This window comes from Staurois parvus, unplaced genomic scaffold (genome assembly GCF_062004578.1).
Source record: "Staurois parvus isolate SC_StPar_1 unplaced genomic scaffold, SC_StPar_1.0 ptg000205l, whole genome shotgun sequence".
In the NCBI taxonomy this organism is placed as follows: domain Eukaryota; kingdom Metazoa; phylum Chordata; class Amphibia; order Anura; family Ranidae; genus Staurois; species Staurois parvus.
Genome location: NW_028318001.1, coordinates 1,118,865 through 1,145,053, shown reverse-complemented (window position 1 = coordinate 1,145,053; position 26,189 = coordinate 1,118,865). Strand labels below are relative to the sequence as shown.

General features: G+C 40.8%; 1 protein-coding gene across 1 annotated transcript in view; it reads left to right on the top strand.

The window, feature by feature from the left end:
- The window catches only part of PRKDC (protein kinase, DNA-activated, catalytic subunit), a 378,101-nt gene that overhangs the window by 65,551 nt on the left and 286,361 nt on the right, over nucleotides 1–26,189 (top strand). The window contains exons 14-17 of the mRNA XM_089678402.1: nucleotides 6,002–6,051; nucleotides 19,784–19,915; nucleotides 25,313–25,462; nucleotides 25,746–25,861. Of these exons, the coding sequence (XP_089534528.1) occupies nucleotides 6,002–6,051; nucleotides 19,784–19,915; nucleotides 25,313–25,462; nucleotides 25,746–25,861 (448 nt within the window). The remainder of the gene's footprint in view (nucleotides 1–6,001; nucleotides 6,052–19,783; nucleotides 19,916–25,312; nucleotides 25,463–25,745; nucleotides 25,862–26,189) is intronic.

Here is a 26,189-nt window from a genome sequence, read left to right as displayed (position 1 = left end):
ATTTAATTTTTGTGACCCTTAAATAGAATTTGCATAATAATTTGGAACAGGGTGTATGTACGTATGTATGTATGTGTGTATATGTGTGTGTATGTATGTATGTATGTATATATATATATATATATATATATATATATATATATATAAAATGTGATTTTGTGCAGCCGTGCAGCAGTATTTCTGCTATAGGGTGGTCAGGAAGTGGTTACAGAAGCGGTTTGTGTTACGGCGCTGTGTTACTTTAACTGACAATTGCGCGGTCATGCAACGCTGCTCCAAAATTAAATTGACGTCCTTTTCCTCATGAATTGAGCTTTCTTTCGATGGTATTTGATTGCCTGTGCATTTTTTTTTTGCGCTATATAAAAAAAAAAAAGACCGACAATTCTGCTATAAAACAATAAAAAAATTTAAAAAATCAAATTTCGGCATAAATTTAGGCCAAAATGTATTCTGCGGCATGTCTTTGCTAAAAAAAAAATCCCAATAAGTGTAAATAATTGGTTTGCATGAAAGTTTTACAATATAGTGTCTACAAATGGCGGTATAGATACTGGGATTTTTTTTTTAATGCTAATAATGGTGGCGATCAACAACTTATGGCGGTAATCAATGACTTATGGCGGGACTGCGGCGGACATTATGACACTTGGGGGGGAACTGACTTGGGGTCACTGTCATCCCCACTGACACCAATACAGTGATCAGTGAAAAATAAAACACTGACACTGTACTAATGGCACTGGGAAGGAAGGGGTTAACAGAAGTCAATCAAAGGGTAAACTGTGTGAGGGGAGTGTTTCACTAGGGGGCGGGGGTTGTGTGCTTCACTGTAAGCACACTGATCCGGAAGGCTGAGCTCAGCAATCTGGATCAGTGTGCTCAAATTGACAGGGAGTAGAGCTGCATTGAAAACAATGCAGCCGTGCTACCTGTCAGTGTTTGCTAGTAATCGTCGGGCTCCGGCGGGTAATCGGCAGCCAGGACCCTGTGATCGACACCCGCGGCCACGATTGGCGGTGCGGGTAGGGCGGTCGCACGCCTCACGAAATGCAAAATCACGTTTGTGTGTATATGTATATGTATGTATGTATGTATGTATGTATATGTATATATATGTGTATATATATATATATATATATATATATATATATATATATATATGTATATATATGTATGTATATATATATATATGTATATGTGTGTGTGTGTGTGTATATGTATATATATATGTGTGTGTGTGTGTATATGTATGTATATATATATATATATATATATATATATATATATATATATATATATATATATATATATATACATACAGTGGGGATCGAAAGTTTGGATACCCCAGCTAAAAATGTGTATTAATGTGCATAAAGAAGCCAAGGAAAGATGGAAAAATCTCCAAAAGGCATCAAATTACAGATTAGACATTCTTATAATATGTCAACAAAAATTAGATTTTATTTCCATCATTTACACTTTCAAAATAACAGAAAACAAAAAAATGGCTTCTGCAAAAGTTTTTGGGCACCCTGCAGAGTTAATATCTTGTACTGCCCCCTTTGGCAAGTATCACAGCTTGTAAACGCTTTTTGTAGCCAGCCAAGAGTCTTTCAATTCTTCCTTACAAAAGTCTTCCAGTTCTTTGAGATTTCTGGGCTGTCTGTCACGCACTGCTCTTTTAAGGTCTATCCATAGATTTTCAATTATGTTGAGGTCAGGAGATTGTGAAGGCCATGAAAAAACCTTCAGTTTACGCCTCTTGATGTAATCCCCCGTGGATTTCGAGGTTTGTTTAGGATCATTATCCATTTGTAGAAGCCATCCTCTCTTAAATTCAGCTTTTTCACAGATGGCATCAAGTTACCATCCAAAATTTGCTTAAATTTTATTGAATCCATTTTTCCTTCTACTCGTGAGATGTTCCCTGTGCCACTGGCTGCAACACAACCCCAAAGCATGATTGATCCAACCCCATGCTTAACAGTTGGACAGAGGTTCTTTTCATTAAATTCTGGGCCCCTTCTCCAATTGTACCTTTGCTCATTCCAGCCAAAAAGTTCAATTTTAACCTCAACGTTCCACAGAACTTGTCTCCAAAATGCATCAGGCTTGTCTATATGTTCATTTGCAAAGTTCAAACGATGATTTTTGTGGTGAGGACGTAGAAGAGGTTTTCTTCTGATGACTCTTCCATGAAGACCATATTTGTACAAGTATCTCTTTATAGTGGAATAGTGTACCACAACTCCAGTGTCTGCCAGATCTTTCTGGAGGGATCGTGCAGTCAAACGTGGGTTTTGAATTGTTTTTCTCACAATCCTGCGAGCTGTTCTGTCTGATATTTTTCTTGGTCTTCCAGATCTTGCTTTAACTTCCACTGTTCCTGATGACTGCCATTTCTTAATTACATTCTGAACAGAGGATATTGACATCTGAAAATGCTTTGCTATCTTCTTATAGCCTTCTCCAGCTTTGTGAGCGTCAACTATTTTCAGTTTCAGTTTTCTAGACAACTGCTTAGAAGAACCCATGGTGCTGATTGTTGGGGCAAGGTCAGATGAGTCTGGGCATTTAAAACCTTTGAGATTGACATCACCTGGTTTTCCCAGACGATGATTGAGAACAATCCATGACACTGGCAGGTGTCAGCTTTGCAAAGGGGGCAGTACAAGATATTAACTCTGCAGGGTGCCCAAACTTTTGCTGACGCCATTTTTTGTTTTCTGTTATTTTGAAAGTGTAAATGATGGAAATAAAATCTAACTTTTGTTGACATATTATAAGAATGTCTAATCTGTAATTTGATGCCTTTTGGAGATTTTTCCATCTTTCCTTGGCTTCTTTATGCACATTAATACAAATTTTTAGCTGGGGTGCCCAAACTTTCGATCCCCACTGTGTATATATATATATATGTGTGTGTGTGTGTGTGTGTGTGTGTGTGTGTGTGTGTGTGTGATTTTGTGCAGCGGTGCCGCCCTGCTGCAGTAATTCTACTGTGGCTGGTCGGCAAGTGATTAAATCAACTGCAGTACTTGGTGACAGGCCAGATTTATATAGATCCGGGTAGTTTCTCCAGCACTGCCATTGAGCGCCTGCAGTTCCCTGCTGTGGTGGAATCGGACGTGACAAGTTGCAGAGTGGGCTGACCCTTCAGTGGGTGTGTTCGATGGTTGGACCTGGTCTTCCTGTCATGGTGCCATGTTTGGGCTGTTGACACCCAAATCATAATGGGATTGGAAGTATTGCCCCCTCCCCCAGGGATGCTTCTTTGGTGAACTACAAGATTCAGGTTTGCCTCAGCTGATTGTGAGTACTCTGCTGTGGTGGGTGCTCTGGTGCATCGGTATTTCCCTGCCCTGAGGTGGTCCCCACATATTCTTTTTGGCAGCTCCTGCCTTCATCCCCTTTCCCAAGTACTTCTTTGTGCGCGCTATCCCTTTTGACAGTGCGTTTTGTGTGACCAGTAGTTGACCTTCCCATTTTCAGACTAAATAAGGCAACCATCATCCTGGCTGAGCTGTCCCCCTCATTTTGAGACCCATCATACAGTAAGGCAAAAAGTACTGCACACTTCTTTGATCCCAGTTGCTTGATGTAAATAAAACTAGAAAAGCTACAATTTCTGGGGAAATTGTGTGAAGTGTTCTTGCCTCCACCAGTAGTCTACAACTCACACTCTATCTTTTGTCACTCTGCTGCCTGCTCACACACCTGGGTTCCTATGGTAACTCACTCTACAGCAAGGGCAGAGAAGAGCGGTTAAAAACAAACTGCTCCAACTTGCTCACTTCACTGGCGGTTGCCATCTTTAAACGGTTGTAGTTTAAAAAGTATAAATCCTACACTGAAGAGCTTTATATTGTGGGAATCACCTACATTTTGATGTATAGTATGTCTCTGAAATATTAAAAATGAAGGCACAGTCGCAGTTTAGAGATTGCCCTTCAAATTTGAGGTGGCTAGAGTGGAGTTTCAATGAATGTCAATGGGCAGCATGAGTTGCAAACAAATGGTCATATTGTGAAAACTATCAGGACTATGGCTTAGCCATGGCCATTTTTAGTGGCCGCAGGGATAGCTGAACATTTTGATATAAGATTTGTGTAGGTGGGCTTGAAAATGAGGGAGTGATGGCAGTTTAGAAATCATGTCCTGATTTTTCAGCTCACACTTTAGTTTTTGTCAGCTCCCACTCTAGTTTTGAACATTCCGCCATTCATTCCTATGGGACCAATTTCACCACAAAAACGCCGATATTTCGTGAACCATTCGGCGAAACGTTCCACAAAGTAATAGCACACCAATCGGGAACAATCCGCACGTTTTGGTATATTACTGTCTATGTAGTGTAAAAACTGTGGAGTTAGGGTGGTAAATTTGGCTATAATAGTAAGAATATATATGTGAGATAACCGTAAGTGGTCTTGCCATGCAAGAACACTTAACCACATGCCGCCCAGCCACTGTATAAATATGGCGGCAGGGCGGCACAGCTGGGCAAAACCACGTTTTAAAACGTGTGTTTTGTAAACAGGTAGGGGGCACACGCGAGGTGCGCTGCCGCCCTACCTGTCCCGCCAATAAGTCGCCAGGTCACAGCCGGTCGTTACCGGCTATGTCTCGACAGTCGCTGACAGAGAGCACAGCTGCAGTAGCTGTGCTTTCTGTCAGTTCCCTGACAGCTTCAGGACAAGCTGATCGGGACAGGAGAGTTTCTCTCTCCCGATCAGCGGTGTCCCGTGCAGTCCACACCCCCGCCCCCTAGTAAAACACTCCCCTCACACAGTTAACCCTTTCCCTGAAAAATAAACTTAACCCCTTCCTCCCCAGTGCCATTAGTACAGTGTCAGTGGTTTTTTTTTTTTTTTTGCACTGATCACTGTATTGGTGTCACTGGGGGTGTCAGTGACCCCAAGTCAGTACTCCCCAATGTCAGAATGTCCACCGCAGACCCACCATAAGTCGCTGATCGCTGCCATTTATTAGTATAAAAAAAACTAAAAATCCCAGTATCTTTCCCGCCATTTGTAAACGCTATAACTTTCACGTAAACCAATTAATTTACACGTATTGGGTTTTTTTTTTTTAGCAAAGATGTCGCAGTATGCATTTTGGCAGAAATTTCTGACTAAATTTAATTTTTACATTTTTTTTTACTGGACATGTTTTATAGCAAAAAGTCCAAAATATTTTTTTTTTCCTCAAAATTGTCAGCCTTTTTTTTTATAGCGCAAAAAATAAAAACCGCACAGGCGATCAAATACCACAGAAAGAAAGCTCAATTTGTGGGGGAAAAAAGGATGTAAATTTCGTTTATGTACCGTATTGCATGACCGTGCAATTGTCCGTTAAACTAGCGCAGCGCTGTATAGCAAAAAAAATGGCGTAAATTGCAGTATCTATTCCATAGTTTGTAGACGCTATAACTTTCACACAAAGCAATCAATATACACTTATTGGGATTTTTTTTTTACCAAAAACATGTAGCAGAATACATTTTGGCCTAAATTTATAACCAACTTTGAGATTACTATATATTTTTTATAGCTGAAAGTAAAAAATATTGTTTTTCTTCAAACTTTTTGCCCTTTTTTTGTTTATAGCGTGAAAAATAAAAAGCGCACAGGTGATCAAATACCACCGAAAGAAAGCTCTATTTGTGTGAAAAAAAGGACGTAAATTTCGTTTGGGTGCAGCATTGCATGACCGCGCAATTATCAGTTGAATTAGTGCAGCGCCGAGTAGCAAAAAGAGGCCTGGTCATTAAGGGGGGTAAATCCTCTGGAGGTCAAGTGGTTAATAAACGGTATCTTATGTTTTGACTACTACTATTTGCATTACAAATATAACATGCTTTCAGATCTTCTTTCCAGAAGTGCCTCTCCTTCCTCCAGCATACAGGCTATGCAAAAAAATGAAGTTCACCTTTTTTCTCCGCAGTTTACTGTTCGTGATAAGTTACTGATAAATTTTTATCACTTTTTTTTTTCAGTGCACCAAGGATTAATTCGAGTCTGTTCTAAACCAGTCATATTTGAAAAGGTAATTTTATCCATGCTCTTCTAAAATATGCTAATGATATATCTAACGTTTGACACATTGCTTAACTGTATTAGGCCTTATACACATGAGTTTATGAAAATAGACAGCATTTTTCTGCCAGAATTTGGCAGAAAAACATCTCTAATGTTACAATATGTATGTACATATCACGTTGGGGCATAACTGCAGTCTACTGGCCAGAATTTTAATTTATTCTGGCCATTGGAATACATTTTTTTATTATTCTACAGGATTTATATAGAGCCAACAGTTTGCGCAGCACTTTACAAAATGAAGGTAGACATAACCGTTACAATACAATTTGGTACAAGAGGAAACAGAGGGCTCTGCTCCTTAGAGCTTACAATCTAGGAGGAAGGGTTGAGTGATACAAAAGGTAATAGCTGTGGGGGGATGAGCTGATGGAGGAAATAAAAGGCAGTTTACTAGTTAGAAGCAAGATAGGCTTCTTTAAAGAAAACCGTTTTTAGGGATCGTCTAAGGGTGGCTAGATTAGGAGATCGTCGGACAGAGTAGGAAGCTCCTTAGGATGGGAGAAGCTCCGGAGAAGTCCTGGAGGCGGGAACTGGAGAGCAGAAGGTCTTGGGAGAATTGAAGAGAGCGGTTTGGTACATATTTTGAGACCAGGTTAGTGATGTAGCTGGGGACAGAGTTGTGGATGGCTTTGTAAGTTGTTGTTAGTATCTTGAATTCGTTGGGCGAGTGGAAGCCAGTGGAGGGATTAGCAGAGAGGGGTAGCAGACACTTAACGGTTGGTAAGGTGCATGAGCCTGGCAGCAGTATTCATGATGGACTGGAAGGGGAATAGCCTATGTATAGGTAAGCCAATGAGGGAGTTGCAGTAGACGAGGTGAGAGATAACCAGGGAGTGAATTAGGAGCTTTGTGATAATGTTGGTTAAAAAGGGGCATATTCTGGAGATGTTGCGGAGGTTGAGGCAGTATGATTTGGACAGGGATTGGATGTGGGCCTGAAAGGATAGTTCAGAATCCAGGGTTACATCTAGCACTCTGGCATACGGGGATGGGTTGATTGTGGTGCTATTGATCCTGACCGAGAAATCAGGGGAAGAAGCACGTGGGGGAGGAAATATTATGAGCTCAGTTTTGGATAGATTGAGTTTTAGGAAATGGTGTGACATCCAGTCTGATATGTCTGTTAGTAAATCATTGATACATGAGGAAACTGATGGATGAGCTGAGAAGTAGAGAGATTTGTGTGTCATCAGCAAATGGTATTGGAAACCATGGGAAGCTATCAGCTGACCCAAGGAAGAGGTGCAGATTGAGAATAGGAGAGGTCCAAGAACAGAACCTTGGGGGACCCCGACAGTAAGAGGAGTAGGAGTGGAGGAGGTAGAGTTGTAAGTGACACTGAAAGTGCAGTGAGGTAGGTAAAATTCAAACCAACGGAAAGTACAGTCACGGAAACCAAGTAGAGTTTTTTTTTTGAGGAGGGGGTGGTCAACTGTGTCAAAGGCAGCGTAGAGGTCTAAGAGTAAGAGTACGGAATAGTGACCATTAGTTTTAGCCGTTAACAAGTCGTTTGTGAGTTTTAGGAGAGCTATTTCTGTGGAGTGTTGTGGGCGAAATCCAGACTGAAGGGAATTGAGAAGGTAATTCTCAATAAGGTGGCAGCTCAGCCGGTTCTAGACTAAATGTTCAAGGAGTTTGGAGGGAAAAGGGAGTAAGGAGGTGGGTCTTAGATTGGTAAGTTTGGTCGGGTCCAGTGAGGCCTTTTTAAGTATGGGGGTTACTAGCGCATGTTTTAGAGAGTTGGGGGAAGATGCCAGTAGAAAGGGAGAGATTGAAGATATGAGTTAAAAAAATGAAAGATAGAGCCAGAGGGTGACCATATTATTTGCGAGGGAACAGAGTCCAGAGGACAGGTGGTTAGGTGGGCTTTAGAAAAAAAGTTTACCAACCTTCTCTATAGTAGCTGGGTTAAACAAAGGAATTATAGATTTTGCAGGTGGTCAATGAGTGTAGGGTGAGGGAGTTTATATGGGTAACTGTTTGGTAGTTGGAAGACTACGAAGAGGAAGCCAAGGAGAGAGTGATGCTAATAAGGGAGTGATCAGAGAGAGGAAAAGGAATGTTGGTGAGGTTGCAAGGAGTGTATAGGTAGGAGAATACAAGGTTGAGGCAGTTGCCATTGGAGTGAGTAGAAGTATGTGTCCATTGTCTTAGGTCAAAAAGAAGTGGTTAAGCTCAGAAGTTTAGAGCTAGCAGGAGTGTTAAGATTAACAGGGATGTTGAAGTCATCAAGAATGATAGTGGGAATTTCAGAAGAGAGAAAGTATGGTAGCCAGGCAGAAAAGTCATCAAGGAAGCTTGATACCGGTCCAGGAGGCTGGTAGTTCACAGCAATTCTTACAGAAACTGGAGAGAATAGACGAATACAGTGAACTTCAAATGAAGAGAGGGACAGAGAGGGAGGTGAATGAAGTAACTGAAAAGTGCTTTGTGGGGATAGGAGGATTCCAACTCCACCTCCTTTCCATCCACTAGTCCTGGGAAAGTGAGTCCAGAAGAGACCACCATGGGAGAGGGCAGCAGGAGAGGGAAAGTCAGATTCATGAAGCCAGGATTCTGTAGTTGCAAGCGGTTAAAGGAGTTTGTGATAAAAAGGTCATGGACAGTGGTGAGTTTGTTACAGACAGATTTGGCATTCCAAAGGGCACAGGAAAAGGGGAGGCTGGTTCAAGGAAGAAGAGGAATAGTAACCAGATTGTTTGGATTGCAGCTGCTGTTAGAAGTTAGGGTGTGCCGGATTTGATGATCAAAGGAAAAAGATGGCGGTTCAGGATTTGGGGAAATTACTGCAGATGTTAGGAGAAGCAGAAGGGTGAGAGAGGTAATATGGGAGTATGACTTATATGGAGGGACAGGTCTCCGTGTCCTGGAGGTTTTATTAGTATGTGGGCTCAGAATTAGCTGGAGTTGATGAGTACAGTAATAAGGTGAAGACAGGAGTGAGGGTGATATATATAAGCTGTGGGGTGGAGAAGAGGGGTGAAAGAGAAAGAGTTTGAAGAAAGAGGATACAACTGTGAAAAGGAGGAGTAAGGGAGTGCATATTACAGAGTAGTGAGATGAAGAAGCAGACTGGGTAAGATGAAAGAGTTGGATGGGGAAACAGGTCACCTGTAGTTTGATTTAGTATTTGAAATTGTCTGCTGTGGCTTCTCGCTTTGTGCATTCGCTGAAGTGCAGAGCCGAAGTGCAATACTCAATACATACAGGTGAAACTCAAAAAATTAGAATATCGTACAAAAGTTCATTTATTTCAGTAATGCAACTTGAAAGGTGAAACTAATATATGAGATAGACTCATTAAATGCAAAGCAAGATAGTTCAAGCCGTGATTTGTCATAATTGTGATGATGATGGCTTACAGCTCATGAAAACCCCAAATCCACAATCTCAGAAAATTTGAATATTGTGAAAAGGTGCAATATTCTAGGCTCAAAGTGTCCCACTCTAATCAGCTAGTTCCTGAGCCTTTAAATGGCCTCTCAGTCTGGTTCAGTAGGAATCACAATCATGGGAAAGACTGCTGACCTGACAGTTGTGCAGAAAACTATCATTGACACCCTCCATAAGGAGGGAAAGCCTCAAAAGGTAATTGCAAAAGAAGTTGGATGTTCCCAAAGTGCTGTATCAAAGCACATTAATAGAAAGTTATGTGGAAGGGAAAAGTGTGGAAGAAAAAGGTGCACAAGCAGCAGGGATGACCGCAGCCTGGAGAGGATTGTCAGGAAAAGGCCATTCAAAAGTGTTGGGGACTTTCACAAGGAGTGGAATGAGGCTGGAGTCAGTGCATCAAGAGCCACCACACACAGACGGATCCTGGACATGGGCTTCAAATGTCGTATTCCTCTTGTCAAGACGCTCCTGAACAACAAACGTGAGAAGCGTCTTACCTGGGCTAAAGAGAAACAGACCTGGCCTGTTGCTCAGTGGTTCAAAGTCCTCTTTTCTGATGAGAACAACTTTTGTATCTCATTTGGAAACCAGGGACCCAGAGTATGGAGGAAAAATGGAGAGGAAAACACTGCAAGATGCTTGAAGTCCAGTGTGAAATTTCCACAGTCTGTGTTGATTTGGGGAGCCATGTCATCTGCTGGTATTGGTCCACTGTGCTTCATTAAATTCAGGGTCAATGCAGCCGTCTACCAGGAGATTTTGGAGCACTTCATGCTTCCTTCCACAGATGAGCTTTATCGGGATGCTGACTTCATTTTCCAGCAGGACTTGGCACCTGCCCACACTGCCAAAAGCACCAAAACCTGGTTCAATGACCGTGGGATTACTGTGCTTGATTGGCCAGCAAACTCGCCTGACCTGAACCCCATAGAGAATCTATGGGGCATTGGCAAGAGAAAGATGAGAGACATGAGACCGAACAATGCAGAAGAGCTGAAGGCCGCTATTGAAGCATCCTGGTCTTCCATAACACCTCAGCAGTGCCACAGGCTGATAGCTTCCATGCCACGAAGCATTGAGGCAGTAATTGCTGCAAAAAGGGCCCAAACCAAGTACTGAGTACATATGCATGCTTATACTTTTCAGAGGTCCGATATTGTTCTATGTACAATCTTTGTTTTATTGATTGCATGTAATATTCTAATTTTCTGAGATTGTGGATTTGGGGTTTTCATGAGCTGTAAGCCATAATCATCACAATTATGACAAATCACGGCTTGAACTATCTTGCTTTGCATGTAATGAGTCTATTTCATATATTAGTTTCACCTTTTAAGTTGCATTACTGAAATAAATGAACTTCTGCACGATATTCTAATTTTTCGAGTTTCACCTGTAAGCCACGATCAATACTTTAGCCAAGATGATAGTTGCCAATGCTGCCCCTGGCTGAGGGGGCAGTACATTTATATGCATACGCAAGTTTTTTGTGCTTTTTTGGCACCTGTACATGCTTCTCTTCAAATTCATCTGTAAATTCCTATGTGTGCAAGATCACATAGACTAACAGAGAGGTTCTTTTACAGGCATAAAAAAAAGCTCTCGTAACTAGTGTTTATGGGGAAATTCACCAGGACCATAATCACTTTGGTGACTTGTCTGACAACATTAGCTCTACTGCCAACGTGATCTTATGATAATGTTTCTCGAATTATGACTTTTTTTTATAACAGACCCTTACTATAATATGCACACACCAGAAACATGCATCTTTGAAACTATGTAACACGTCTGATAATGTGGCTTTCTGTTAACATCTCTGATGCTGTAACCCTCTAGCAACTCTGGTAGAGTTGTCCATAAATGGGGAAAAAGAAATGAACAGATTAATCCATCCTCATGAAAGAGTTGGATGGAGGAATATCCCTTCCAGGACATTGTACTCTGGCAGCAGGACTATCTGCTGTCAGAATAAACTGATCTGTGGCTGCAGCTGTTGATTGACAAAGGTTTTCCTGCTTGTCTGTTCAACAGAAGTCGATCTAACAATCAACCCCTGTTGAATGGGTGGCTACACATGGATCGAAATTCAGCTAGTCCCTGGTGAACTGACTAATCATTGATCTGTCTATCCCCAGTTTTACCATCTAGTCCTGATTATGAGAGGCCTTAGTATTTTGCCTTTCATGGTACTGTAGGCCCTCTGATAATGTGGACCCTCTAAGTGTGTTATGTCTGGTATCAGGCCCAGACTGGGACAAAAAAATAGGTCCGAGCATTTTAGACTGAGGAGCCCCAAGCCTGGGGACACTTTCCTTGGAGCTTGGTGGTGGAACGCCAGGCCCCAGTCGCAAAAGTGATCTTTGCAACCTTAGTAGTTTCACCACTAGTGTCAGCAAGTTTTTGTTTCAATTTTTTCTTTTATTACTTTTTTACAATTTTATAAATTTTTTTTAGGAGTCCTTTTGGGTGGCTTTGGTGAGAGGAAAAGAAAGAGAGACAGACTGACTGCCGGGTATTGTGGGCGGGGCAGACACAGGAGGAGAGGGCAGGAGGAGAAGGGGTGGAACCAGCTTTCTTCCTCCTCTCCTGTCTGTGGTGGTGGTGGTTTTGGGGGGGGGGGAGGTTCTCTGGGCTAAGGGAGACATACTCTGTCAACTCAGAACCCCAGGCAACAGTCTATCCTAACAGATCCCCCCACAGCAGCCACAGAGAGGGGGGAAGCTGGCAGCGCTGGGGGATTGAGGGGGGGGGGGGGGCGCCTGGGTAATATACAGAAGCCTAGGGCAGCAGGAGACGGATAGGAGGGGCAGCCGTGCAGCACATAGAGCAACTGGCCCGTACATTTCTCTCCTGCCACTGCTGAATGCCTGAAGGGGAGAGAGGATGAGCAGCAGACATTCAGTGGCTGCAGCAGAGAAATACACGGATTGGTTCTTATGTGTGCCGCCCCTCTTATCCAGGCGACCCCGGCCCATCGGGCAAAAGCCCCGATGGGCCCTATGGCCTGTAGTTCGGCCTCTCTGGTACTGTAAACGTTCTTATAATATGACCCTTATCATAATGTGGAGCCTCTAGTGCTCTAACCCTTCAGGTATCAAGACCTCTTTGATGCTGTAACCTCCCTCTTTTTTTAGATGATTTTTATTGTCAATCATAGCCAGTGCGGAGAGATCAGGGACATGGCCGAGCCATGCTCTGTGTGTTTAGATAGAGGCTTGCTATGGGGACACTCGGCAGGGGAGAGGGGTCAACAGCGCTGGCGGGGAACCCGATAAGAGGAGGATTGAGTCTTCGAGGTAAGTAAGACATTTTTTTTTTTTTTTTTTTAAAGTTTGCCTTTAGAATCACGTTAAGTTCAAAATAAGCAAAAGCATATATCTCTGCTAAGAAAGTATGAAAAGGAAACAAATCATTTCATGTCATTCATTAAAATAGGCAGCTAGAACAAAGGCAGTTGTGATGGCAACAAGTCATTTCAAGGGATAAGTAAAATACATACAATCCAAGATACAGATTATCCTAACATATGGTACCAATTCTCCATGGATGATGATGTAGGAGGTGATTGAATCCATGGACCCAAAATTTTATGAAAATCCTTTGGGTAGCCTCTGTTACAGAATGTCATTTTGTATAAGGGTAGGGCAGAGTTATTTAGGTTTTTCCACTTAGTAAATGGTGGTGGGAAGGACAGCTTTCATGTATGAAAAATATTTTTTGTAAAAATGTAGAGCCCTCAGTTGCTTTGAATGTGAAGAGATCTGGAGATCCCCTACTAAACCCAGAAGACACACTTTGGGACAGAAGAGAATTAGGTAGGCCAAACGTGTCCGTGAAACTGTTAAATAATCCCTAAAATGATTGGACCAAAGGTCAGGACTGTAAAGCATGAAAGAAATCCACCTCCTTGCCACAAGCTTGAAAACAAAGTGGAAATGGCTAATCTGCAACCTGTACATTCAAATGTGATGTAATGAATTTGGTGGCACAATTTGAATTGAATTAACGTGTTCCTAGATGAAATAACAAAGGACAAATAAAAGTCCTCAAAATCTCCCTAATCTTCTGTTCTCAATTCCAATAACATTAGATGCCATTTAGGCTGAATTGGCGGAGTTTGGCCTGTCGTATAATATAAAGCAGTGCTGCATAATATTTTGAAATTCATTTGGCATTATTGAAAGACGAGCTTCTCCAGGGTGCATGAGAGTATTGCACAAGTAATTATAAAGCTAATCTTGATATTTAATTTATCTTTACTTTGTTTGGACTAAGATGGCCCAAACAAACTAGTTATCTAACAGTTGTAGCAGCTGGGGGTGCCATATAAATTGTATGTAGCCTCAGCTATATAAAGTATACAGCACTTTGTTCCGGCAGCAAGACGGGAAATTCCCATTCTGCTCCTGGAACAAAATCGAGTCGGGCTGAGTGCTGCTCAGCCATTCAGAGGAAGATTTGGATTCTATGAATGAATACAAAGCTTTCTCTGATCGGCTGAGACTGTAATTATGAAATGTACAGAGAATGTAGTAGGAGGCAATCACAGCTGACACAGCCAGCTACCCCAAGAGGGTTCATAGTTCCCTGTTGAAGAACAGTTCAGCCATGCAATGTAGAAGGGAGTCTAATGAATCCACACAAGTAGCATTAATATAATCCTAAATAAATTGTAAAGTGCCACACCCCTGTAAATTTCTAGTAGCATATTGTGAAAGATGGGATTTTTGAGGCACAACTATTAAAAAATATTATTTATTCAATTAAATATAAATCTAGGTTTTATATTTAATTGAATAAAGTAGATTTTTAACCACTTGCCATCCAGAGGATTTTCCCCCCTCCCTGACCAGGCCATTTTTTGCGATACAGTGCTGTGTTACTTTAACTGACAATTGTGCGGTCATGCAATGCTGCACCCAAATTAAATTTATGTCCTTTTTTCCCCACAAATGGAGCTTTCTTTCGGTGGTATTTGATCGCCTCTGCAGTTTTTATTTTTTGCTCTATAAACAAAAAAAGACCAACAATTTTGAAAAAAAAAACCAGAACAATATTTTTTACTTTTTGCTATAAAACATATCCAGTAAAAAACATTTACAAAATCAAATTTCATCATAAAGTTAGGCGAAAATGTATTCTGCTTACATGTCTTTGCTAAAAAAAAGAAATCCCAATTCGTGTAAATTAATTGGTTTACATGAAAGTTATAACATCTAAAAATGGCGGTATATATATATATATATATATATATATATATATATATATATATATATATATATATATATATATAGGAATTTATTTATGTTTTAAATACTAGTAGCGGCGGCGATCAGCGACTTATAGCGGGACTGCGGTGGGCATTCTGACACTGGGGGGGAACTAACTAACTAACGGCCATGGACATCCTCAGTGACACTAATACAGTGATCAGTGCTAATAAAAAGCACTTACACTGTATTAATAACACTGGGCAGGAAGGGGTCAACATCTGAAGTTCAAAGGGTTAACTGTGTGCTGTTTTATTAACTGCTGTGTGTGTTTTACTGTGTAAGCCCGCTGCTTTGTATAGCTTTGCTATGCAGACCCATACAAAACAACATGCTGGTGCGGACAGGGGAGTGATCTGTATTGATTTCATACAGACCTCTCCCCTGTCAGTGTTCCTTGGTGATCGCCGGGTGCCGGCGGGTAATCTCTGGCTGGGACACGGTGATTGACAGCTGTAGCCGCCAATGGTGGCTGGGTAGGGTGGTGCAGACACGCATGCCTCCTACTCAGAAATGCAAGATCACGTATATCTACATGATTTCACGCAGCCCTGCCACCCTGTAGTATTAATTCTGCTATAGGGCGGTTGGGAAGCAGTTAATAGCTGTGCCTTAAAAATCCCAGCTTTCCAATACACCGCTAGAAATTTAGCATCATTAATGGGTATTCTCCAGCAGGGAGGAACCAACTACAGTCCTGGCCAAAAATTGAGAATTACACAAATATTAATATTCTCAAAGTCTGCTGCTTCAGTGTTTTTAAATCTTTTTGTCAGATATTACTATGTTATACTGCAGTATAATTACAAGCATTTCATAAGTGTCAGGCTTTTATTGACAATTACATTAAGTTTATGCAAAGAGTCAATATTTGCAGTGTTGACCCTTCTTTTTCAAGACGTCTGTAGTTCACCCTGGCATGCTGTCATTCAATTTCTGGGCCACATCCTGACTGATGGCGGCCCATTCTTACATAATTAATGCTTGGAGTTTTTCAGAATTTGTGAGGTTTTTTGGTTCACCTGCCTCTTAAAAATTTACCCCAAGTTTGCAGTGGTATTAAGTTTTGGGAGTTTCCTGACCATGGACCCAAAATTTCGATGTTTTGTTCCCCAGACCACTTAGTTATCACTTTTACCTTATGGCAAGGTGCTCTATCATGCTGGAAAAGGCATTGTTCATCACCAAAGTGTGCTTGGATGGTTGGGAGAAGTTGCTCTTGGGGGATGTTTTTGTACCATTCTTTATTAATGGCTATGCCCAAAATTGTTAGTGAGCCCATTCCCTTGGCAGAGAAGCAATCCCACACATGAATGGTCTCAGGATATTTTACTGTTGGTATGACACAGGACTGATGGTAGCGCTCACCTTTTCTTCTCCAGACAAGGTTTTTTCCATATGCCTCAAACAATCAGAAAGGGGATTCATCAGAGAAAATGACTTTACCCCAGTCCTCAGCAGTCCAATCCCTGTACCTTTTGCAGAATATCAGTCTTTCCCTGATGTTTTTCCTGGAGAGCAGTGGCGTCTTTGCTGCCCTTCCTGACACCAGGTCATCCTCCAAAAGTCTTCGCCTCACTGTGCATACTGATGTACTCACACCTGCCTACTGCCATTCCTGAGCAAACTCTGCACTGGTGGTGCCCCAATTCTTCAGCTGAATCAACTTTAGGAGACGGTTCTGGCGCTTACTGGACTTACTTAAGCGCCCTGAAGCCTTCTTCACAACAATTGAACATCTGTCTCCTTGAAGTTCTTGATGATCTGCTAAAACAGTGGTCTCCAAACTGTGGCCCTTTGCTTGCTTTTATCTGGCCCTTGGGGCACTATTCCACTTACTGACATGCCACACTATTCCTCACACTGATACCAACAATTGGGCACTATTCCTGCTACTACTAATGATGGAGCAGCATTCCTCCCACTGACACCAATGTCCGGCCCCCTAAAGTCTGAAGGAGAATAAGCTGGCTCTTTGTTTAGAAAGTTTGGAGACCCCTGCGCTAAATGGCTGATTTAGGTGCAATCTTAATGGCGGCAAATTTCCTTGCCTGTGAATCAGTTTTTGTGCAAAACAATGATGACTGCATGTGTTTCCTTGCAGGTAACCATGGTTGATCGAGGAAGAACAATAATTTTAAACACCACCCTCCTTTTAAAGCTTCCAATCTGTTACTTTAACTCAATCAGCATGACCTTGTTGAGGAGGACAAGTCTGGAGATCACTCTGACACCTGTGTTAGCGAGAGCATCACTGACATGATGTCAGCTGGTCCTTTTGTGGCAGGGTTGAAATGCACTAGAAATGTATTTTTTGGGATTAAGTTCTCTTTTTTTATGGTAAAGAGGGACTTGCAATTCTTCTGATCAATCTTCATAACATTCCGGAGTATATACAAATTGCCATCATAAAAACTGAGACAGCAAACTTTGAAAATTAATATTTGTGTCACTCCCAAAACATATGGCCTCAGCTGTATAGCTAATGATGCACTTTTGATTTGCAGGCTCAGTGAATGAAATATAGGAATAACAATTCAAAGAAATTGGAATGAGGTCCAGCACAATAGAAGCAACTGATGGATTCCAAGAATCCCATCATATCAATAAAGCAAAAAAAAAAATGGGAGCATATTCCCAGCCAACACAGAGCAATGAAGTCCACAAAGAAATGCAGAGTGAATACTTACCAGTCCTGATGGAGTGCTCTGTCTTTGGTAACCACATTGAGGCCAATCCAGTCAGCAGTTGGAGACCTCAGATGAAGTAGAAAAGAAGGATAAACTGTAGGCTGATTCTAAATTTAGCTTGAAATTACATGGAGTATGCAATATTTGATTGCAGAGAAACAAAATCTAGGAAAATAATAACACAGTTACTACTAAAGCTGAGATGCCTTGCTTGTCCTGTGATTCAGAGGAAAGCAGCTTTACCAAAAGGTCAGTATTTTTTAGATAAAGTGCTTGGGAATTGCTCCTGTGGGTGGTGATTGCAGAGGGATGCAATGTGCTCTCTCTATAATGAATGAAAGAGAGTTCCAGAGAGGGCAAATTTTCATGTACCCATTTCTCTTAAAAGGTTTCAGAAGATGAAACCTTGACGCTTTTGTAAGTCAAATAAACGTTATTATGTCCCTAACAGTTTTCAAGATCATCCAGCGTTCTGTTGGCAATTGAGCAATTCCTTTTTAGTGTTTCTATTGTCTGTAACAAGGGGGAAGAGAGTGTCCTCAGCTGTGCTAATTTATTTGAACTTGTGCCTCAGAGGGGCAGTCACACAGATTTTGAAGGTCCCACTTTTAATGTGGAAAAACCAGTATGGATGCTCTTTAACTGCTTCTCTAGAGTTGCTTTACAATTGCATATAGCTTCTAGTAGCTGGGTCATAGCAGGCTTGGTTTGTGTAGGAGTAACATCCTTACTATGTCCGCATCCAAGCTGTGCCCCCCTTCCCATGACATGTCATTTTTAGTGTTGTAACATTTTTTGACATTGTGGACCCCAGTAACATAGCATCTCTGGTACTGCAACATTTTTGATATTGTGGTCACATGTGGATAGTAATATGAAATCTTTTTTGCTATAACCCCGGGTAATGTAGACTTCTTGATGTGCTTTAATATTTGGAGCCCCAGTAATAAGGAATCTCTGTTTCTATAACACATGTGATAATGTGGGCTCCCAGTAACATGATTTCTCTAGTACTGTAACATCCTTGACAATGTAGACCCCCAGTAACGTTGCGTCTCTGGGGCTGCAACTTCTAAAAAAAAAAAAAAAAGAAAAGTGAACTGTTTGGTACTGTAACCTCTGTGGACTTGACTTCACTGATATAGGACTGCACTGACAATCTAAGAACAAAAATGTAACATATTGCAGCTTACCGGTGCTTGTGTGTGGTGGCTGCATTGGTTTAAGATTTTTCTACAAGTACAGAAAAACACTGGAAACTTCCTGCTCACTGAATATAAATATTAAACATTATTGTCGGCCTGTCTAATTCTTGTTTGATAAATACAAGACTTGCCTCCTAACATGTAATGGAGATGAAGATAAAGTGCAGTAGGGTGACCTTTGTCCACCCTAGGTGCGTTACTGGCAGAATCACCTGATAAAATAAGGAAGACAACTGAAATAGAAAAATAATGGGACCACAGCATCTGGGGTTACTAAGCTGATAGCCCTACCTTAACCACTTTTGGTTGGAAAAATGGTTTTCCTACCAATTAGTTTTGAGGTAATTGTTTTAAGTTGGCTTTTTTTTCCTTCCATCAATACTTGTTACTGAAAGCTACATGCACTAATAACTGTTTGTGCAATAACGCTTTAGAACGACAATGCATGCTGTACAGCAAAGTAAATAATATACGTGTTTTGTAGTTTGGTATAGGGACCAAGGGCGTATTTACCACAAGGCAAACAAGGCATTTGCTTAGGGCAACATTTTTCGGGGGAATAAGAGATGGAAGAAGGGACACATGTGGACCAGGTGGGAACTGAGAGTGACTGCAGACTGCTTGACAGTGTATGTAGAGCCTGACTCTCATTCCTGGGGTTGTCCGTAGCTGTGAAAGTGAGTGTCCTTCTCTCTCTTGCCGGGGGTGGGGCAGCTAGTGTATGGGGAGCCATGGTAGTGGAAGGCTCTTTCGGGTGGGGGGACAGGGGTGTTCTGTGTCAGTGGCAAGCTCTCTCTGTGGGTGGGGGGGGGGGGGTGGTGAGTGGTGGTGGCCAATTTTTATGTTGCCTAGGGCAGCAGAAAACCTAAATACACCACTGATAGGGATTAGGACTTTTTGATATCTCCATGCATTAAGTTCAGTAAAACAAAGAAAAACAAGGCAGGGGAAAAAAATGCCCAGTTATTTGTAGTTCTGAGTGCATCGAAGGTATTCTGAATGTGATAATGTTTGGTTCCCATATAAAGGACTTGTGACAACCTTGCATAGGGTGGTGTAATATCTTGCTGTTACTGTCATTTCTCTGCAAAATGTTGGTACTCATGCTTTCATAGGATGAATATGGTAAAGATGGCTCAGATGGAAGGGAAGTTTCTGGTGAAGTTCGGACAGGAAAGTGGAAAATTCCTACCTACAAGGATTATTTGGATTTATTTAGAAATTTACTGAACTGTGATCAGATAAAGGTATGGGTTCCTGTTTTCATTTAGCCATATTTATTTTTAAATGAAAGAATATATTTGTCTCAGTGCTTGGACATCTGTTCACATCTGAGATTAGGGAGTTGATTTATTGAAGACAAATGGTCTCTTCACTTTGCAAGGGAATTTTCCCTCAGCTTAGTAAATTTGAAAATCTACTTTGCAAAGAATAGCCAATCCCATGCAAGGAAAAAAAAAACAGTATTTTGCTTGCACATGATTAGATGTTGGAAGTCCGCAAAGCTTCACCTCATTCACGAAGCTTAGCGAAAATTCCCATGCAAAGCAAACCGCTTATTTGCCTTTATTAAATCAACCCATATGCCTAAAACACGAAATGCTGATTAATGTGCTGGTCTATTTTTGCATAAGCCCCAAGCAATACTTCATAGCAAGCATACATATCTATTCATCTCATGAGTACTGTATCAGTTCAGGTGGGTTCACTTCTGATGCATCTCCATACATATCCTCCAGCTGGATGCTAGCCCAGCTCATATGCAGAATAGTGTAAGGCTAGGTTCACACCTATGCAGTTTGCGTTTCGATCAGTTGCTGCTGTACTTCTGCGGTGCGTTTTTGCTGCGTTTTGCCGGTTTTTTTTTTTACTTGTTGCTGGGCAGATTAAACCGCAAAACGTGTCAAAAACGCACTACATGCATTTCTGCAGCGTTTCCATTGAAGTCTATTGAACCAAAAACACAATATTTTGCATTTAAAAAAGTCCCTGACCCTTTCTAAAAAACGCACCGGGTGAAAACTCGGAGTTGTGAACGTGTCCCATAGGAAATCATGTTAAATGGACTGCTGTGCGTTTCTGCAAAACACAGTGGAAAAGCATAGGTGTGAACCTAGACTAAGACAAAGAAAATCTGGACAGCTGCTCACCAACGTTCTACTTTATTTAGAGTGAAAAACCAAAATAAGTGGTGGTACAGATACAGTAGAGGACTAACCAGTAAACATGTTTCACGCTAAAACCAGCCCTTATTCATTACCCAACGGACATGAAAACCAAATGTAGCTTTAAACTCTCATAACAGCTGTCACTCGTTAACAGGTGATCGGTCCACCTTCTAATGCACTGAGTCTGGTTTACCCTAGGTTCCCATCTGTATGGGTGGTGCCGCTGCGGATCTGCACGAAACTCCATGCAGTCACACCACCCGCACAGAGAAATGCGGACCCTCGGGCGGGTGCCATTAGTTCTAACCGCACACCGCCCGCACTGGAAAACACAACCGTACTGGGAACCGAGGTTCCCGTGCGGGCTGCGTTTTCCAAAGAGGTGCAGGGACTTCTTCCCTGCGTGTCACGGGCACGTGAGTCCATTCAAATGAATAGGCTCTCGTGCCCATGCAAAACGCGGCCTGCATGGCTGTATATATGTGAACCGGGGGTAAAAGAAAATCCTCCTACAATCTTTGGTACATACAACAATCAAACCCATGTTGTGAATGCATTCCACATCCATCTCCACATTTTCGTGTTAATTGGCAGGATCAGGATCAAAGAATAAAACAATATGTGATGTAATTAAAAACATATTTTTCATGAACTATCAACATGTATATAATATCCACTAAAAACAAAAACAGACACTATAGAGGACAATGCTCCAATTTGTTAATAATTACTTGTCCAAAGCACAATGTTGGTTGACAGGCAGGGACATAAAAAAAAGTGCAACATGTGTGGGAGGACATGATCTGTATATAGAATACATACAAGTGCAAATCTAGAATGCAAAGTAAAAATAAAAAACAAAACAGAAAAAAACAAATGGAAAAAAAAAAGGAAACGACACAAAAATAGTCAAAAATAAAAATCAAATAATGAAAAATATACAAACTATAAATACTATAAATTATAGTTTATAAATTTTTCATTCATTGATTTTTATTTTTGTAAATGCTTGTGGCGTTTCCTTTAATTTTTTCATTTTCTTTTCTTTTTTTCTTTTTCATTCTAGATAGTATTGTCCTCTATAGTGTCTGTTTTTGTTTTTAGTGGATATTATACAGTGGGGAAAATAATTATTTGATCCCCTGCAGAATTTGTGAGTTTGCAATGAAGGGTCTATAATTTTTATCATAGGTGTATTTTAAATGATAGAGAGAGAATATCAACCAAAAATCCAGAAAACATACATGATACATATGTTATAAATTGAGTTGCAGTTCAGTGAGTAAAATAAGTATTTGATCCCCTACCACCAACAACAATTCTGGCTCTCACAGACTGACTTTGTGCTCATGAGGTACACAGATTAGTCCTGTCAATTTAAGAACGTGCTCCTAATGACAACTCGTTATATGTATAAAAGACACCTGTCCACAAAATGTATTTATTGGGCAACAACCATGGGCAAGACCGAAGAGATGTCAAAGAACGTCAGGTACAAGATTGTAGACCTGCACAAGGCTGGAATGGGCTACTAGACCATCAGCAAGAAGCTTGGCAAGCAGGAGACAACTCTTGGAGAGATTATTTGCAATTGGAAGAAATACAAAATGTCCATCAGTTGCCCTCGGTCTGGAGCTCCATGCAAGATTTCGCCTCATGGTGTAAGGATAATCATGAGAAAAGTGAGGGATCAGCCCAGAAATCCGTCCTGAGATGTGTACAAACTTGATAACCGACTACAAGAAACATCTTAACCTCACTGCCAACAAGGGCTTCTCCATTAAGTACTAAGTCATGTTTTGTTTGGGGATCAAATATTTATTTTACTCACTGAATTTCAACTCAATTTATAATATTTGTATCATGTGTTTTTTCTGGATTTTTGGTTGATATTCTGTCTCTATCAGTTAAAATACACATATGATAAAAATTATAGATCCTTCATTTCTTTGGAAGTGGACAAACCTACAAAATATGCAGGGGATCAAATAATTATTTTCCCCACTGTATACATGTTGTAGATAGTCTATGTAAAATTAATGTTTTTAATTACTTCACATATTGTTGTATCCTGATCCTGTCGATTAACTGGTTAATGTGGAGATGTATGTGGATTGGATTCATTTGAATGGATTCATGGATTGGATGGGTTTGATTGTATGTACTGAATTTTCTTTTAACCCAACTCCTCAAGTGCATTAAGAGGTGGACCTTATCACTTGTTAATAAGTGATAGCTGTTATGAGAGTTTAAAACTACATTTGGTGTTTGTGTCCGTTGGGTAAGGAATAAGCTGTGGTTTTAGCATGAAATGCATTTACCTGTTAGTCCTCTACTGTAAAGTAGATTGTTGGTGTGCAGCCATCCGGATTTTCTTTTTTCATCTCATCATTATGCTAGAGCTGGAACTGGCATGCCTAAACATAAAAAGTAGCAATACCAGTTCATATATTCATACAGATACAAATGCTTTAAAACCTTGATCTGTAATATAAGAACCTCAGTTAAGTTAGACAAAGTGTATAAAGCATTCAAAAAAATTATTGAAGAATATATACTTTTATATATATATATATATATATATATATATATATATATATATATATATATATATATATATATATTCTCTGAGGGCTGTAATTGTACTGGTAGTGCCCATGCATTATTTTGTCTAAAGAATGAACAAGAACACATGCATGCTCAAATAGCTTTATTATCTCAAACATGGATACTCCTTACCAATATAACAAACCACCTTCCCCCTTATTATAATTAGAACAGACAATTGCCTAAAAATTCTCCCAGGAGACTAATCAGTTAGGCCCCTTTCACACTAGCAGACTTCATCAGCAGATTGGCCTTCTCAGCAGGGGATCTGTCTGCTGATCCATACAGAGCAGACGAATGAAAGGATTTTGTCTGCTCCGCTTATGCAGAGCAGATATGAACACAGCCCTTTCTTCTATGGGCATCTGGATGTAAAGGGACCACCTGTCCATTTACATTCGACTGTCATCCTTCCTGATAGATGGATGAACCTCCATCCTGCTATTTTTAGTGGATTGGATGCAGGCGAGTGCAAACTGTCTCATGTCCGTATTACATCCGTTGCTCCATAGAGGGCAATGGATGGTCCAATCATGTCCGCCTGAAAAACGAACAGACGGACCCGATCAGTCCGCCTGTGTGAAAGGGGCCTTAGTGATACCATGGGTCATGTATCCAGGAGGCATTACATAGGTATTTCAAGTCTCCATCCCCTGGATTCATGCTAAACTGGACATTCGTGTTGTACAGAACAAATTGGAAGATATGTGTACTAATCTGCACACCAAAGTGATTTAACATTACCCACTATGAGGGTCAAAGCTCAATAAATGCATGTGACAACCCATAGTAGAAAGTACAGTGCACTTTCCCTTTGTCAAGATGGTTTAGTCTTGGTTCACATTGTATACTGCATGTAAATCGCACAGGAACTGCACTGCATCCTGTGCAATTCACATGAAATTCATTGCATTGCGGTTTGAGCCCATTCATATTTAATGGGTTCAAATTGTAGTGCATCACATCAAAGACTTGCATGCACCTTCTTTGAGATTCTGATGAACTGCGTTTGCGACGTGCATTTGGGGTGTCGTTATTTTTGTCTTGACACCCGCAGCAGATTGCAATGGCAGTGTGATTAGAATGCGGTGTGGGAATCATGCAAAGATTGCAGTGTTGTCGGCACTGCATTAGTTTGAACCTAGGTTTAACTAGATGCATCTTGTATATTATCTTTTGCATTTGGATTATTTGCAACATTGTATTTATGAGGAAAACAATTCATCTCAGTTTGTAGTTATGCTTGTACAGCAGTCATTCACTAGCAAAGACATTGAAGAAGACAAGCACCTGTTCAACTTAAGGGCCGGTTCACACTAGAATCACACAAGAACTCGGTCTGCATTCCTGTGTGTTTTCTGTGCATTCCCCTGCATTATGTTTTGGCAGTCCGTTCATTTGAATGGGCTGCAAATCGCACTGGAACGCACAAAAAAAGTAGTGCATACACTACTTTTGAGAAATGTGCTGCACCAAATTGCATAGTACTGCAGTACCATACGATGTCATGTCTGCAAACCTACCGCATTTGCAGACTGCATTTGGGGTGTTGTTAACAATGTATTGGCACCTTCAGCAGATCGCAGAGGTACTGTGTTTTTAATGTTGTGCGAGAAATGCGCATGAAACACAACTTTTCCTGCACTGCATTCTGGTGTAAACCGGCCCTCAATGAGGATTCAACAGGTAGCAACATACTACCCAGAAGATAGGCAGTCAGGATCTTTTCACATACATGCTTCAACTGGGATTGTATGATCAGTCTTTTTTCATCCAATTTCTAGAAGATGATCACCAGTTGATGTAAACATAGGGGCAGGTTACAGTGCAGCATACGGTTAACTCCATCTTTATATCTTTATATCCTAGGATACCATATTCTCCGATGAAATAGTCCATACTCTAAATTCACCTCTGCAATCTCTGAATAAACTGTTGTATGATGAACTTATAAAATCTGTTCTAAAAATTATAGAGAAGTTAGACCTTACCCTCCAAAAGCATGATCCTGAGCAATGGGTAAGTAATTATTTAGGCAATTCATGTGACACAGATGTAAGCACATCTATTTTGATGCTAATTGTTCTATTTACAAAAGCTTCTCACCTTCTTGCTTGAACTATGGTACTGTTGTGCCATTTCCCCAAAACTTAATTTTCTTCCGTAATGTTTTATAGTTCACACATTAGTATATCTGAATTAGATGTATTTGGAAACCTGCAGTTTTGAACTAATTGGAGTTCTGACAACTGTTATCAGTAACAAAATATGTGTTCCTTTTCTTTCACCTGCATGTGCTTAGGATGATGAAGTTGAAAGCAGTTCTTTGGTTATTGCTACCTCTGACCCAGCAGCCAACCTGTATCCTACCAAACCAAAAGACTTTACTGCCTTTGTCAATCTGGTTGAATTTTGCAGGTATGTTCCTTGATTACTCCTTCTCACTCTTCACTCTCTCGACAATTCTGCCTCAGCTGCACTGAAATCCCAAGCAGTGTTGTCAGCCCTGTCTGAGCTATCTTTTACTGTACCACAGAACACTCCCCCTTAGTTATGAAAATGAGTATGTGTTTTAGTCCAGCAGGTGAAAACAGTGTAGCAGAGTTACTGTGTCGTCTTCTCAAACTGGTTAGGAGCACACTTGATATTTGGGAGATCAACGTGTATTTTCTCTTTTGTTCATTGATGGACGCAACACTTCATAATATTGTCCGTAGGTTATATCACCAATTTTTGAAGTAGGTAG